A 15,714-nucleotide genomic window follows, 5' to 3' on the forward strand; every position below is an offset into this window, starting at 1 on the left:
CACTTCCATGTGATGCAACCACATGCTACATAGTCATGTTTTAGAGTATGTAGATAGATGGCAACATATATAAATTAACACAAATTTTTTTTTAATTAAGATACAATTTTATTTTTGAGTGGCAGCTTATGGTAAATAAATATATGAAAAATAAAATATTTATTTATTTATTATTATTAATTTATTAACTTATTCTTATTTCTAAGATGGAGGAAGACCTTGAATACATAAAAGCCATCAAGCTCCCAAGGCCCTCATATCAGCACAAATAAAATAAAAGGAAACTAAAAAAAGAAAAAAAATAGGGAAAAGGTGTAGATTTTCTTTGTGATTGTCCGATTGTGTAAGATCGATCGTACCATCGATTGTTCGGTAATTTGCTCCAATCGGGTACGTATCGATCGTGTAGTACTGATTATAACTCATGTATTTGGGATCTTCTTCCTATGACTGCCTCCGTATGCTTGGATAATCTTTCAAAAACATGTTTTTTAATCGTTTTTGTGATCTGTTGCTGTATTTGGAGTACCGATATTCGTTTGGGTATTTTTAATTTCCAATTTTTCTTTTCCGGGTATGTTCTGTTCGACGAGATTACTGCGTATATGTGGAAGCTGATTGATCCGTCATCAATTATTCTCTGAACTCTGAACCTTCTAGAATTTTGGAAATCATCGGTTCTTAATAGTTAAATCCAGAAATGATTGATTTTCTGGATTTAATGCATACAAATATGATATCCAGTGCTAGTTATATTACTTTTTTTTTATGCACAATGTTGTGGAATTGCTGCTGAATTTTCCTCATCAATGATGTTATTCATATTGCTTTTGAATTCATGAAACTTGATGTTGGAATTGCGGTTGTGGATAGATACTAGATAAAACTTGATAAGTGTGTTCATATTTTTCATCTGTTTCCTTTCTTTTTTGGTTGTTTATTTGGTTTTGTCTGCAGCTGTCTAAGAATGGTTTCATTGGTTGCCAGTGGCAGCAGTCAAATGTCTCCTTCAGTTTCTGTCCAAGAAAAAGGAAGTAGAAATAAGAGAAAATTCAGGGCTGATCCTCCTTTGGGGGAGTCCAATAAGATTATTCCTTCACCCCAAAGTGAGTGCCTTGGTTATGAATTCTCTGCTGAGAAGTTTGAAATTGCCCCGGCTCATGGGCAAGCCGCGGCTTGTGACCTGTGTAGTATTAGCCAGGATCATTCTGCCGATGGATTGAAGCTTGATCTTGGGTTGTATAGTCCTGGAAGTGCATCTGAGGTCGGGCCTAGTCATCTAAAGGAAGGACTCGAGGCAGATGAATTCAACGATGCTGATTGGAATGATCTCACTGAAGCCCAATTGGAAGAGCTTGTCTTGAGTAATTTGGACACCATTTTCAAGAGTGCAATAAAAAAAATTGCTGCATTGGGATATACAGAAGAAATTGCAACTAAGGCCATCTTGAGGTCTGGCATCTGCTATGGATATAAAGATACTGAGTCTAATATAATTGATAATGCTGTAGCATTTCTTAGAAACAGCCAAGAGATTGATCCTTCACGCGAGCACTATTTTGAAGATTTAGTGCAGCTTGAGAAGTATATCTTAGCTGAATTGGTTTGTGTACTTAGAGAGGTTAGGCCATTCTTCAGTATCGGCGATGCAATGTGGTGTTTGTTAATTTGCGACATGAATGTGTCACATGCTTGTGCAATGGATGGTGACCCTTTAAGTTGTTTAGGTAGTGATGGCACTATGGATGGTGGTTCATCTAGCCAAATGGAATTGCAATCAACAGCAGAAATAAAAGTTCCTGAGTTCAGTTTTCCAAATCCTTGTAAATCGATTCCTGCAGGTTCTCATAATTCTCAATCCAAGAAACCCTTCGCGGTGGGAATTCCTGGCATGAATAACTCAAAGAATTCTCATGTTCTTGGTGGTGGACTCTTAGAGAATGGGGGTACCACTTTTGGATCTGATTGTGTTAATAAAGCTTTTACTACTGTTGCAACATCTCAATCTCCCCTGGTCGATGAAAAATGGGGGAATGTTAGGAAGTTCCATTCTGGCAGCACCAAGAGGGACTATGTTCTTCGACAAAAGTCGTTTCATGTGGAAAAGAATTATCGGACTTATGGATCCAAAGGGTCTTCAAGAGGAGGGAAGCTGAGTAGCTTTGGTAGTTTAATCTTGGATAAGAAACTTAAATCTGTGTCAGAATCTTCTACGATAAATTTAAAGAGTGCATCCTTACAGATAAGTAAGGCAATGGGGGTTGATGTGATTCAAGACAATAATGCTAATTTCTCATCCCCTGCCGGACCATCTGTCTCGACTTCATTCCGGTTGGATTCTGCTCCTGATCTCATCTCTAGATCGACCAATACTTCGTATTCAGTACATGCAGCAAATACTCTACCTGCATTCAGTAGTCCAGCTCCTTTATCAGCTACAGATACTGATCTTTCTCTTTCATTGTCTTCAAGAATCAAGTCTTCTCCGGCACCTGTCTACGTCAATAAGGAGGCACCTAGTAGTAGTCATGTGGGTTTATCATCTGACAAGCCCCTTGGTCAACGGGTACCACAAGATAGAAAGGATGAAATGATTTTGAAGCTGGTTCCAAGGGTTCGTGAGCTGCAAAATCAACTTCAAGAATGGACTGAATGGGCCAATCAAAAGGTTATGCAGGCTGCTCGTCGGCTGGGTAAGGATAAGGCTGAGCTCAAGACACTTCGACAAGAGAAAGAGGAAGTTGAGCGTCTTAAGAAAGAGAAACAATCTCTGGAAGAAAACACTCTGAAGAAGCTTTCCGAGATGGAAAATGCCTTATGCAAAGCAAGTGGACAGGTAGAGCGAGCTAATGCTGCTGTTAGGAAGCTTGAGGTTGAGAATGCTGCTTTAAGGAGAGAGATGGAGGCTGCTAAACTACGTGCTGCAGAAACTGCCGCAAGCTGTCAGGAGGTCTCAAAAAGGGAAAAGAAAACCCAAATGAAGTTTCAGTCTTGGGAGAAACAGAAATCCTTGTTTCAGGAAGAGCTAGTTACCGAAAAACGTAAATTAGCGCAGCTGCTGCAGGAACTAGAGCAATCTAAGGTGCAACAGGAACAAGCTGAGGTATAGTACTTTAATCTTGTTCCAAAATTTCTCTAATGTTCCCTTATATTTTTGTAAACAACACCTGGTATCTTCACTGTTGTAACATAGTTCGTGCAGTATTAATGTACCACGGTGTCTCCAATATGCAACCTTTTTTCTTAAGAAATAAGGTTGTATGAAGGTGTGATTAGTGGGTTTTTCTGTTTTGAAGATCCTCCAGTCTCATTTTTATTCTCAGCATAGACCAGTAAGTAGATAGGCTTGTGTTAACACCTATTTTAGATATCCATTTGTTTGCATGAGTTGACCATTATCATGTTTCCATGTAGAGTGGGTGAGTACTGCATGTATATTAAATGATATGGGTCTGAAACAAATTTTCTTCATGCCATCATGTTAGCTATCGAGGTATTATCGGCTTTTCTCCATTTAGAAGGTGAAGAACGGATGCGTAGATTTTAAGATGACTCCTTAAACTTGTGTTTCCTTGCACCTTGTTTGTTTTCCTTTTCCTTGAAGATCCTGTTTATCTTGTATTTGTGATACTCATCCTTATTGTCAAGTGAAACATGATCAAATTGTTTTGTACACATGAACCATTGCGAGGTTCCACAATGCAACCACTCTTGACTCTTTATGGGTGTTGAATGAGTTTATTTCTTGTTATGTTCTCATCGTAAAGGGCAAATATCACACAGGCTAGATGGCAGCAAGAAGCGAAGGCGAAAGAAGAACTTCTTCTACAGGCCATTTCTATAAAAAAGGAAAGAGAACAGATTGAGGAGTCAGCAAAATCCAAAGAGGATATGATCAAATTGAAAGCGGAGAGAAATCTGCTCAAGTACAGAGATGATATCCATAAACTTGAAAAGGAAATTGCACAGCTGAGGTTGAAGACCGACTCTTCCAAGATCGCTGCACTGAGGATGGGCATTGATGGAAGCTATGCTGGCAGGTTCGCCGACCTCAAAAATGTTGCAGCCATGGGAGGGCCCCGGAATTCTTTTATAAGGGAGCTAGTCAGCGACTACTCAGTGACATCCGGTGGGGTTAAACGCGAACGCGAGTGTGTGATGTGCCTTTCGGAGGAGATGTCCGTGGTCTTCCTTCCCTGTGCACATCAGGTTGTTTGCACAACATGCAATGAGCTCCATGAAAAGCAAGGTATGCAAGATTGCCCTTCTTGCAGGAGCCCGATCCAGCGGCGTATCGCCGTACGGTATACACATACATAATATTTATTTATTTATTTATTTATACTTTGAGCGAGTTGAGAGTTTTGAATAATGTCTATGGGACTCCAGAATGAATAAAGCATTCTAATCATGCATCTCAACAGTTGGTTGATACATTAAGCTGCTTTCAATGGCAAGGTTGATTTTTGGTTGGTTCTGTTTTTTCTCCTCTTCTGTTTTGATGTTATTCTTGAGAAGGTGCACTTGCCTTCCTTAGCTTGTTACTGTGATATGATGCTAAAGTAAATAAATATGCAGAAGAAATTATACCTATTGGTTATATATATACACTATTGTTTTCTCAATCCTGTGTGTTCATGTGCTATTTTATTAAACATAAGAAGGTGAATATAAGTGATTCATATCTGCTGAATGTCAGAATATTTGATCAATGATTATGACTTCCTATTGACAACATTAATGGAGAATATAGCTACATGTGCCACCCAATATTTTTGTCTACATGAATGGCCTTCATGATTCAAGCAGCGATCATAGAATGTGAACTTCAAAATCAAGATTATGCATAATTGCATATTTCACACAAGCGATCATTTTTTGACTTAACTGTTATGTTTTATTAAGTGATGCATAATACATGAAAACTTTTTTCCTTCACTCTAGAGTATCTAAAAAAAATTAAAGGACCCATGAAACTCAAGAAATGTAATTAAAAGGATGCCACATGGTTAAGGCCAAAGACACAATTATAAATTATAAAATCTTATAATATGTCCATATTATTTATTTTAAATTTCTTATAACATTCATAAATCATAACAGTGAAGAAAAGTAACTGTATAAAATTATGTTTTGTTTATGCCATAGTTTACCGACCATTTATTTTCACTGCTTCCTAGGCGTTTTAAAAATCTATAAAACTATTAATAATAAAATAGAATTAGAAAAAAATAATTAATAAAGATAAATAGAGTAATAGATGTGGATGGAAATATTTGGAGAAAAATATAGAACCCATACCTGTCTAGAAGGTTCTTTAGGGAAATTATGAAGTGATACGAGAGATGTACTCAGCCACATCTATTCACATTATTTTAGAAAGGAAATTAAACATTTAACCATTCCAATAATATTATTAGTTTGTCGAAGTTGAATTGTTTGTTAATATAAAACAATTTCCTTCTTTATCCAGCTATATTAATTTCCGAAAACAGTTGTAATATATATATTAAGGCTTTAAAATAATAGAGTAAAAATCGAATGCCTTTACAAAATTTTGCAAATATATTAGAATTACATTTTTAGTTTTATTATATCTACTGCAAGATGTTTGTGGTGTCAAAAGTTTTAAATCGGAAGAAGGTACGTGAAGAGCTGAAAAAACATAATTTTCATAGTAGTATTTTGTTTTTGGAAGAAACAAAAAAGGAGGAGAAGCAAAGAAGTAGGAGAAGAGGGTAGCCATTGAAACTTGAAAGCGACAAGTTGTATGATTTTCTAAGAATTGTCGTATGTGTGCCATAAACCGCGAGACGGACCAGGAATGGGTAAAGTTGGTCATTCAATAAAATGAAAAATCAAAGAAAGGACACATACAATTATGTTATATATATATATATATATATATATATATATATATATATATATATATATATATATATATATATATATACTAAAATCAATTATTAATATAAAATATATATTAAAATATAAATAAATATTAAAAATAAATTAAATTATATATATTTATATATAAATATATTAACAATTGATTTTAGCATAAAAATATTTTTAAGACACAAAATAATAGCGTTAGTGTTACTATTAAGTTCAATTTGATGGCGACTTAGCTCCAATCCGGAATATCGTCCACTCATTTCTCATCATACATTATAATTTTGAATTATTTTACATTCTTTTTGTTACTGAGTTATAATTAATAAAATTAAACACATAAATAGCGAGGAAAATAAAACACAACTGACATTTTTCATTTTGAGAAGCTGCTTTACTAATTACTCAGCTCTCAACTACTCTCTTTTTTGTTATATTCATTCATTCTATCTTCAGGTACGTGATTTGATTTCATGATATAATCAGTATGCAGTAATATATGTATTTACATGCATGTATATGCGCATGAATGCAACAGAGAAGGAAGGGGAAATTGAAGTGAGAAAGATCAGAAAAAGATGTGTTCCTCGGTAGGCATAGGGAAGGGAATACTGATAAGGAGTACACCAGATGTTTGCAGTAATAACAATAAGAAGAAGAGGGAGCTACTGTTCTATGGGAAAAGAAGCACCAGCAGAGGAGTAGTGCTGTGGCAGGAGGAGTTGCAGTTGTTGTGCTTTGGATCCAACTCATCATCATCATCAACAGGATCATCACGTTACCCTGCAATACGTGGACAAGTTATCCTTACCCCACCCACAACCAAAAAGGTACGTAGTACCATCCATTCATTCTTTCCTCTAATTACCACAATAATCATCAATATTCACTTGCTACTTTAATACCTTATTCAATTCACTAACAACCAGTATTAAGTATACACCAAAATTAATTACTAATATAAAATATAGTCAATATACATAAAAATTTAAAATACATATTAAAAATAAATTAAATTATATATATATTTATACACAAATATAAATCAACTGATTTTAGTAGCTATTTTTAATGTGTAAATAGTATTTTTGATTTACTAATACTAATAATAATAACAATTGGTGTGTTTTTTTTTTTTTTTGTTCTAAAACATTTTTTAATTAAGTACTAAATTATTTTTAAGATTTGAATAAAACACTGCTGGTTAAAAGATTAAGATACTAATGATCTTGACTACTCAGCACTTTAATGCTTCTTAACTCAGTAGTACCATGTAATAATTTTTTTAAATATGATTACTTCCTTAATAATGTTCCACCTTTTTACATTTGTGTAATGAAAATCGCACCAGTGGGTTGGCCAACTGCGGTTATTTGGTCAAGTGATTTTCGTGACTTGCTGAGCATGTAATGTTGGGTTGTTGGGACAATAACGCAATTAGTGGGCCAATTTTCCTTCTTTACCACAAAATGTCCTAATACGAGGCCCAACTTGGTCCGTGAGGCTGTGAAAATTTTTGGTTACGTCCCTCGCTATTAACAATTTTCTTTTGTGTGATGTAGATTTTAAATATTCTTAAAATTGATGTTGTCTGAAAAACTATTGGTCATCTAGAATTTTTCTAATTTTTAATATCTTGAAAATGCTTAATCATTTGGAAATAACCTTAAAAACTAGTTATTTTAATTAATATAATTGAACACTGACACTGAGTCACTGATGTTTATATGTTGACATCATATAAAAATTAAAATCATTACATAGGGCTAGTAATGGATAGAGTACGGTATTCCCTAATTCTATGTTGAAAATTTCATTTAAATTTTATCATACTTTAGCGGCGGGTTGAGAATCTCTCAACTCTAACCTTATCCGCACCTAAAGTTCTAAACCCTACCCTACTCGCAGAAATATAAGATTTTTTCAAAACAAATATAAAATTCAATCATTCCAAATTTCATACATATTAATAAAATAAAACATAAAGAACTAATGATTCAAATTACTAAATTAACTAACTAGTTTAGTGGTTACTCACTTGTTGCAAGTTATTACATGAGGGAGTCTTTGGATTCAACTCTCATCTCCTTCACTATATACCTAACTTTTATAAAATAGGTGTTATATATGGGGTATGGGTAGGGTAGGGTATGTATTGCCAGCCCTACTTATACAGTTATGCTGATATTTGATTTATTTAACTAAGCATTGTTTAACTTTGACCAAGCTTCTCAATTTTTGTTTTAACCGAAGTTGCATTATACATGTCGGATTCAGTAACTAATCCTAACGGTCATAACAGCCATATGCAATGTGCTATTCCCTTACTCCCAGACAATAATCAGACAGAGTTTGAAGTTGAAAACTTTTAAGAATGTCAGATCACGTATACAAAGGCAAATTGTCATAAACCTTTTAGAAGTTTTCACACATTACTAACAAGTAAAAAGAGGTGTAAGAGTGGTGTTCAACTATGATTTTCCCTAAGCATTTAGAATGTAACATCTATTTTTTATTGAAGCTGGAGTAAAAATTTTCTGTGCTTTTGTTTAAACAGCGTGTATTCACATTTGGCAAGGGCAGAAGTGAAGGAAACAAGGCCATGAAATCCTTGGCAAGTATTCTTTGTCTTCACATTTGTTTACATTCAACAAAATAGGGATGCCTGCTTTCTTTTTTCCATGACTGCTTTTGTTTTCCTTTGAATTGATCTGCATGTGTGTGAATGATATGCAATAGTTGGGAGGAAAGGGGGCAAACCTGGCAGAAATGGCAACCATTGGATTGTCAGTTCCTCCGGGACTAACGATATCAACGGAAGCTTGTCAAGAATATCAGCACAATGGCAAGAAGTTACCTGATGGCCTCTGGGATGAGATACTTGAAGGCCTCACTTTTGTGGAAGCAGAGATGGCGGCCTCTCTTGGGAATCCTTCTAGACCTCTCCTCCTCTCTGTCCGCTCTGGCGCTGCAGTAAATATCATTCTTTTCTTATACTTGTTTTGTTCTTTTCTCATGCTGTGCTAACAAAACATAACTAACTAGTTTCCTCCACCTTTTCAAGATTTCCATGCCTGGAATGATGGACACAGTTCTCAATCTTGGACTCAATGATGAAGTCGTTGCTGGCTTGGCTGCAAAGAGTGGAGAGCGCTTTGCTTACGATTCATATAGACGATTCTTAGACATGTTTGGAGATGTTGTGAGTAGTCAATTCTTTTACACTCTGTGTAAAAATGCACGTTGTTTTAGCTTTCTTTATAGATTGCTAACAATGCTTTAGCAACTGAAGTCCAAATTACAATATTAAAAGCTAGTATCAATTCCCCCTTCTCTAAAAGTGGAACAAGAAGCATTGTGTTTTTCCATATTTTCTAATTGTTCTTTTGTGTTATATTGAGGTTTTGGGCATTCCACATTCGTTGTTTGAGGAGAAGTTAGAAAATCTAAAGAACAAAAAAGGTGCCAAACTTGACACTGATCTAACAGCATCTGATCTCAAAGATCTGGTTGAGCAGTACAAGAATGTCTACCTTGAAGCCAATGGAGAAAATTTTCCCTCAGGTGCTGAATGCAACTCCATCACGATTTGTTTGTTATATATTCTCATGGTCGTCACCTTCATTTCAAACTCCCTCTCATCATAAATTTTTTGTAAGAAAAAACTATATGCACCCATCTTAAGTTTTATTAACCAATTGCAGACCCGAAGAAGCAGCTCGAGCTAGCCGTGAAAGCTGTTTTCAATTCTTGGGATAGCCCAAGGGCTATTAAGTACAGGAGCATTAATCAAATAAATGGACTAAAGGGAACTGCTGTGAACATTCAAACTATGGTGTTTGGTAACATGGGGACGACTTCTGGAACTGGTGTCTTGTTCACTAGAAATCCAAGTACTGGAGAAAAGAAACTCTATGGAGAGTTTCTGATTAATGCTCAGGTACATGATTTATGATATGATACACTAGTTATGCAACTTTCATGCACTTATTTTGCTGATCTTTTCAACCCCCCAAATAGGGAGAGGATGTAGTTGCTGGAATCAGGACACCTGAAGATTTGGAGACTATGAAAAATTGCATGCCCGAAGCATACAAGGAACTTGAGGAGAATTGCAAAATTCTGGAGAAGCACTACAAGGATATGATGGTAAAAATTCACTCTCCATAGATAGGCCATATTGTTTTGCATGCTTCTCTTACTTCCTGGAAATTTTATGGAATTGCTTTAACCTACAATTCAGGATATTGAGTTCACAGTTCAAGAAAATAGGTTGTGGATGTTGCAATGTCGAAGTGGAAAGCGTACTGGCAAAGGTGCTGTTAAAATAGCTGTAGACATGGTTAATGAAGGGCTTGTTGATATTCGGTCTGCAATCAAGATGGTAGAGCCAAGGCATCTTGATCAGCTTCTCCACCCACAAGTATATACTTAGTTGTAGTTACAATTACTAGATTCACATTTAAGATGATGATCAAGTGTTCTTAATTGATTTTAGTTTGTCTGGTTAGTTTGAGGATCCATCTGCTTACAAGGACAACGTGATAGCTACCGGCTTACCTGCATCCCCTGGAGCTGCAGTAGGGCAGGTTGTGCTCACTGCTGATGATGCTGAAGAATGGCATGCACAAGGAAAGAGTGTCATCTTGGTATCCCTCTTTATTATCACGCAATCATTTTTTTTATCTATCAAGATTATGAAAAGTTTTAGGTGAAATGCTTCTTAGTGTAAGATTGGAGTTTCATTCCTATTTTATTTATTCAAGGTGAGGACAGAGACAAGTCCAGAGGATGTAGGGGGTATGCATGCAGCTTCTGGAATCTTGACAGCTAGAGGTGGTATGACATCTCATGCTGCCGTTGTAGCTCGCGGATGGGGAAAGTGTTGTGTGTCTGGCTGCTCTGATGTCCTCGTAAATGATATTGAGAAGGTAAAGGCTTTCCTTTGGTAGAAGCATATTAAATGGCCATCATGCTGTTGGTATAATCTCTCAACTGAAAATGCAGGTTGTTGTAATTGGTGATACAGTGATTCCGGAAGGTGAATGGATATCACTGAATGGATCCACCGGTGAGGTGATACTAGGTAAGCAGCCACTTTCGCCTCCGGCACTAAGTGATGACCTTGCAACCTTCATGTCTTGGGCTGATGAAATAAGGCATCTGAAGGTGGGTGCATAGTATGCTTTACATGCTTCATTAGTTGAGTTGAATCAAAGAATCTCCTTTCTTGAATATTCTTTTATTTGCTGTTGTCTGTCAGGTAATGGCAAATGCTGACACACCGGAAGATGCATTAACAGCAAGACAGAATGGTGCTCAGGGAATTGGACTATGCAGGACAGAACACATGGTACATAAAATATTCATATATGATTTAATCTTTTTAATTTTAAACCTAATTTTTGGATATTCATAACAAATTTTACTCAAAAGTAGTAACAAATGATGTGGTTTTCTACTGGTTTTGGTGAGTTTCAGTTTTTTGCTTCGGACGAGAGGATAAAGGCTGTGAGAATGATGATAATGGCCATCACACCGGAACAAAGGAAAGCTGCACTTGACCTTTTGCTACCTTATCAAAGATCAGATTTCGAGGGAATTTTCCGAGCAATGGATGGTCTCCCGGTGACAATCCGATTGTTGGATCCTCCGCTTCATGAGTTTCTTCCGGAGGGTGACTTGGAGCACATTGTCAGTGAGCTAACTTCTGAGACAGGCATGAAGGAAGAAGAAATCTTCTCTAGGATTGAAAAACTCTCAGAAGTGAATCCCATGCTTGGTTTTCGTGGCTGCAGGTTTGCATTTCCTTCTTGTGCATGACAAATTCATATTGAAATGAACTCTAGAAAATGAAGTAACAATGTCCACAATTTATGCATTGATTTTACAATAATTTGTATGTGACCATTGAGGTTCTGTCAACAGGCTGGGAATATCATATCCTGAATTAACTGAGATGCAGGCACGTGCAGTCTTCCAAGCTGCTGTTTCAGTGAGTAACCATGGCATTAAAGTCCTTCCTGAGATAATGGTTCCACTTATTGGTACACCTCAGGCATGATCCTTACTCCACCTTATCTCTTTCCAGTTTGCATGTTCTTCAGTTTTGTCTACGTGCATCATTAAGCCTAAAATTTATGAGGAAACTTCCATAGTTTCATTATCATCTTAATCATATAAGCCCAGATTTTATTTTATTTTATTTTATTTTATTGGCAGGAATTAAGGCATCAAGTGAGTTTAATAAGGAATGTTGCTGAGAAAGTTTTCTCTGAGATGGGTTCCTCTTTAAGCTACAAGGTTGGAACAATGATTGAAGTTCCCAGAGCTGCACTAGTTGCAGATGAGGTAAAAACAAACTCCTTTTGTCTCTACTTGAAGAATCACATTAAGATTCTAACATGTAGTTACTTGTTATTACTTTAGAATGTGGGAAAGAAACATAGTTAAAGAGTATAATTTGTTCTGTTTAATTATTTATTTAAACTTGCTAATTTTATTATCCATTCTTCTAGATTGCTGATGAAGCTGAGTTCTTTTCATTTGGAACCAATGACCTTACCCAAATGACATTTGGGTACAGTAGAGATGATGTTGGAAAATTTCTTCCGATTTACCTATCAAGCGGCATTCTGCAGAGTGATCCATTTGAGGTTAGTTGTCTAAAGGTTATTTGCTCATTGATGATATATGAAAGATGGTTGCTGAATTTTTGAAACTGTTGACAATAATATTAGGTACTTGACCAAAAAGGAGTGGGTCAACTCATCAAGCTTTGCACAGAAAAGGGTCGTGCTGTCAGACCAAACTTAAAGGTAAGTCTAGGAGTAACTGACTGATAGAGATTTTTGAACTAGAAGCATGTAGCTGTTCTATTCTATGAATTATTAGACCTCATCAAATTGCTGCAGCAATTAACACCTTGAGTTGGTTTATCAGGTTGGAATATGTGGAGAGCATGGTGGGGAGCCATCTTCTGTTGCATTCTTTGCTCAAATTGGTCTTGACTATGTCTCATGCTCTCCTTTTAGGTCAGATTTTTAGTTCCATATTATATAAAAATAAATTAGAGATTTAGATTCAATCACCAAACTGAAATTTGAGGACACTTGCAGGGTTCCAATTGCTAGGCTTGCAGCAGCTCAAGTTGCAGTTTAAGAAATTTGTTAATCTGGTTTAAGAGAGGGTTGAATGGCTAACTTTCAGGGCATGACTCTCTTATAACTGTAAATAATTGTTATTTATTGTTTATAATAGTGAATAAGTCCATGTACATCAAAAATGGATATCTGTATATGAGGTCAGATAAAATGGCCACTGACATACATATAGAAGTAGAAAGAAAAAGGAAATATGTTTTTGAAAAACGAAAAAGAATGAGAGAAACATTGTGTACAAAGATTCTCACAAGTTACAACAATGTTTCTCTCAGAATTTGATTGCAAAATGTGCCTACAATATATTTGGTGCACAAGACAATAGTACTGACAAATAGCTATATGTTGTCAAAAAATAAGTGATTCTGTGAAATTCTTGTACATGTTCGACTGTATCCATACTAATAAAATCTCTGATAAATTCTTGTGTATCTTCCGAATGAACTCCAAATAACTAACTTGTGTGTTTGGATTGATTTTTGCCATACTATTGAATAAAAGTGATTTTATAGAATTAATTTTTGTTAGAATAACTTTATATCAACATGATTTATGTTTGGTAATTCTATACTAAAATTGATTTTGATAAAATAAATATTATTTAGATAATATTAGTTAAAATTACTTTTAGATAGATAATTACTAAAAAAGGATATACTATTAAATTATAATATTATTTTTTAAGTATATTTAATTTTTTATATTTTTTTAATATGTTTTTTATATAATTTTTTTTCTAGAACTTTTATTATTCTTTTTTAGTACCTTATAATTTTTCACTACTATTATTATTTATGGTTAATTTTTTTTCTTTAATTTACTCTATCTAATAGGATCAATAAATTATATTATAAAAAAATAATAATAAATATAATATACAAGAATGACAATTATAAAAATGTATAATGTCAAATAAAAAAAATTAACAAACATATAAATAATAAATAAAAGAAAAAAAATCATAAAGAAAAACAATAAAAATTTCATAAATAAAATAATAACATGTATGAAGGATAGGATTGGTAGAAGGAAGAAATGAAGAAGCTAGGATTTGTTGTTTCTTGTACATGTGAATTTAAGTACAAAATCACTTATGCATTTATAGAAAAAAAAATAGTCAAAACAAAAATTGAAGTGTTCCAGATTTTGAACGTGCTTTTCACCTTTTGAGAAAAGTGTACATCTATTTATAATATAACAGTTAAAAAGTTCAATATACGAGGCTTGAACAATGTTCCCACTAAAAACACCCAACTCTAAAGTTTCAGAGGTGATGACACGTCATGAATAGTATTTCCTCCATTAGGATGAGAATGCAAAAAAGCATCGGCTTATGCATAAAGAAGCCTCCAAAAATCGTCCACCAACAGTGTTACCATCCAAAAAAAAATTGCCATCTTTCAGCAGGGCTGGTCGCCAAAGTAACATCCCAGTGAAAGTGTTCCCTCCGAAAGAAGTGCAAAGGTGATGGCTTCGTTGGTCAGAGGTCTTAGCAAAATTGAATTTCAGATGCAAGTAGCATATCTTTCTGCCCATGTGTAAGGACCTACGGTTAATAAAGGATTGGATTTTAGACATCTCACTTTGGCGTTCACCGGAGTTCTTTAAAAATCCCAATTTTTCTTGCTCATTCCATTCATTGATAGAGGAACAACTCTATATAAATATTAGAATGGTACAGGTTATATGAAAAATATAAATTTATTGTTAATTATATCTGGCAGAACTTTTGCTTGAAAGCAGTTTTAGAGTGCAAAGAATGGCTGCAAAGACAGACTTGATCAGAGACATCAATCCAACCAAGCTTAGCTTACTTGGTCGTTGGTCATGGGTGTTGCCCGATTATATGAGTTTCCCAGCCAGTGGAACCAGAATGAGGTGTTTAGCTTGGAGATGGTTTTGCAAGATGAATAGGTATTAAATGAGTGATTGTTTTTAATGCCTTTCTAACAAGTTTTGGTTTTTTGGGTTTCAAAATGTTTTGCAGGGTGATAAAATTCAAGCAACGATATGTAAGTTTGGGTTGGATTTGTTTAGGGAGAAGATAAAAAAGCATGATGTGTATAGTATGTGATATGGTCGTTACACCTACAAAGCTCGGCATCACACGTCACACCTCGGCCATAACTCAGCAATATACGTTACAAATACGGCCTTCATGAGTAATAACTCGACAAAACCGACGTTATAGACCAAAACCGCCGAGTAAAAGGCGACATAATGTCCAGATACGTTATCAATCCTCGCCAAGACAGACGTTGAGGAAAAATCATTACTGATAAAGAACCGATCATATAAAAGCAAAGTAAAAGTATCTTTTCCATATACTTCTTACTTGAATCTCATACTGACTTAAGCATTGGAGTGCCTTTGCAGGTACACTCCCCCTTCTCTTCCTCTTCATTGTCCGCGCTTCCACAAGTTGAAAGGAAAAGCTCGGAACTGACGAGCTAGCAGTGCAGCCTTCCGAGGAGATAGCTCGGCTGACGTTCCATACGAGGAGCCGACCTATTCTACAGGCAAGAACAATTGGCGCCCACCGTGGGCCGAAGAGATAAATTTTTTCCTCTTTTGGTCTCGATTCCTCTGCCTGTACCTATGGCTGACGCGCTGCCTCCTACCCCATCCGAACTTCTCCGGATGGTGACCGAGCTACAAC

At 35.5% G+C, this 15,714-nt stretch overlaps 2 protein-coding genes across 4 annotated transcripts; both read left to right on the plus strand.

The window, feature by feature from the left end:
• Nucleotides 1-205: 205 nt before the first annotated feature.
• LOC107637999 (putative E3 ubiquitin-protein ligase RF298) lies at nucleotides 206-4,477 on the plus strand. 3 transcript variants are annotated; one of them, XM_016341207.3, is made up of 3 exons: nucleotides 206-390; nucleotides 958-3,103; nucleotides 3,784-4,477. In XM_016341207.3, exons 2-3 carry the CDS (start codon nucleotides 968-970, stop codon nucleotides 4,318-4,320), a joined length of 2,673 nt encoding a protein of 890 aa, XP_016196693.1. In that variant the 5' UTR covers nucleotides 206-390; nucleotides 958-967; the 3' UTR covers nucleotides 4,321-4,477. The 3 variants fall into 3 exon arrangements, with proteins under 3 accessions (XP_016196693.1, XP_016196701.1, XP_016196696.1); XM_016341215.3 differs by having other exon boundaries at nucleotides 250-390; nucleotides 3,768-4,477; XM_016341210.3 differs by having other exon boundaries at nucleotides 253-390; nucleotides 988-3,103.
• A 1,730-nt stretch (nucleotides 4,478-6,207) lies between these two features.
• On the plus strand, nucleotides 6,208-13,486 carry LOC107638050 (pyruvate, phosphate dikinase 2). Its single transcript, XM_088502028.1, has 20 exons — nucleotides 6,208-6,351; nucleotides 6,434-6,725; nucleotides 8,453-8,509; nucleotides 8,635-8,868; nucleotides 8,960-9,097; nucleotides 9,297-9,459; nucleotides 9,600-9,835; nucleotides 9,916-10,044; nucleotides 10,139-10,318; nucleotides 10,407-10,544; nucleotides 10,662-10,826; nucleotides 10,903-11,064; nucleotides 11,159-11,248; nucleotides 11,377-11,693; nucleotides 11,824-11,953; nucleotides 12,118-12,246; nucleotides 12,414-12,551; nucleotides 12,636-12,713; nucleotides 12,838-12,929; nucleotides 13,014-13,486. The coding sequence occupies exons 2-20, from the start codon at nucleotides 6,474-6,476 to the stop codon at nucleotides 13,054-13,056; spliced, it is 2,871 nt and encodes a 956-aa protein (XP_088358154.1). The 5' UTR covers nucleotides 6,208-6,351; nucleotides 6,434-6,473; the 3' UTR covers nucleotides 13,057-13,486.
• The last annotated feature ends 2,228 nt before the right edge of the window (nucleotides 13,487-15,714 follow it).

The sequence above is a fragment of the Arachis ipaensis genome, chromosome B1 (assembly GCF_059453495.1).
Source record: "Arachis ipaensis isolate K30076 ecotype BB chromosome B1, ASM5945349v1, whole genome shotgun sequence".
NCBI lineage: Eukaryota > Viridiplantae > Streptophyta > Magnoliopsida > Fabales > Fabaceae > Arachis > Arachis ipaensis.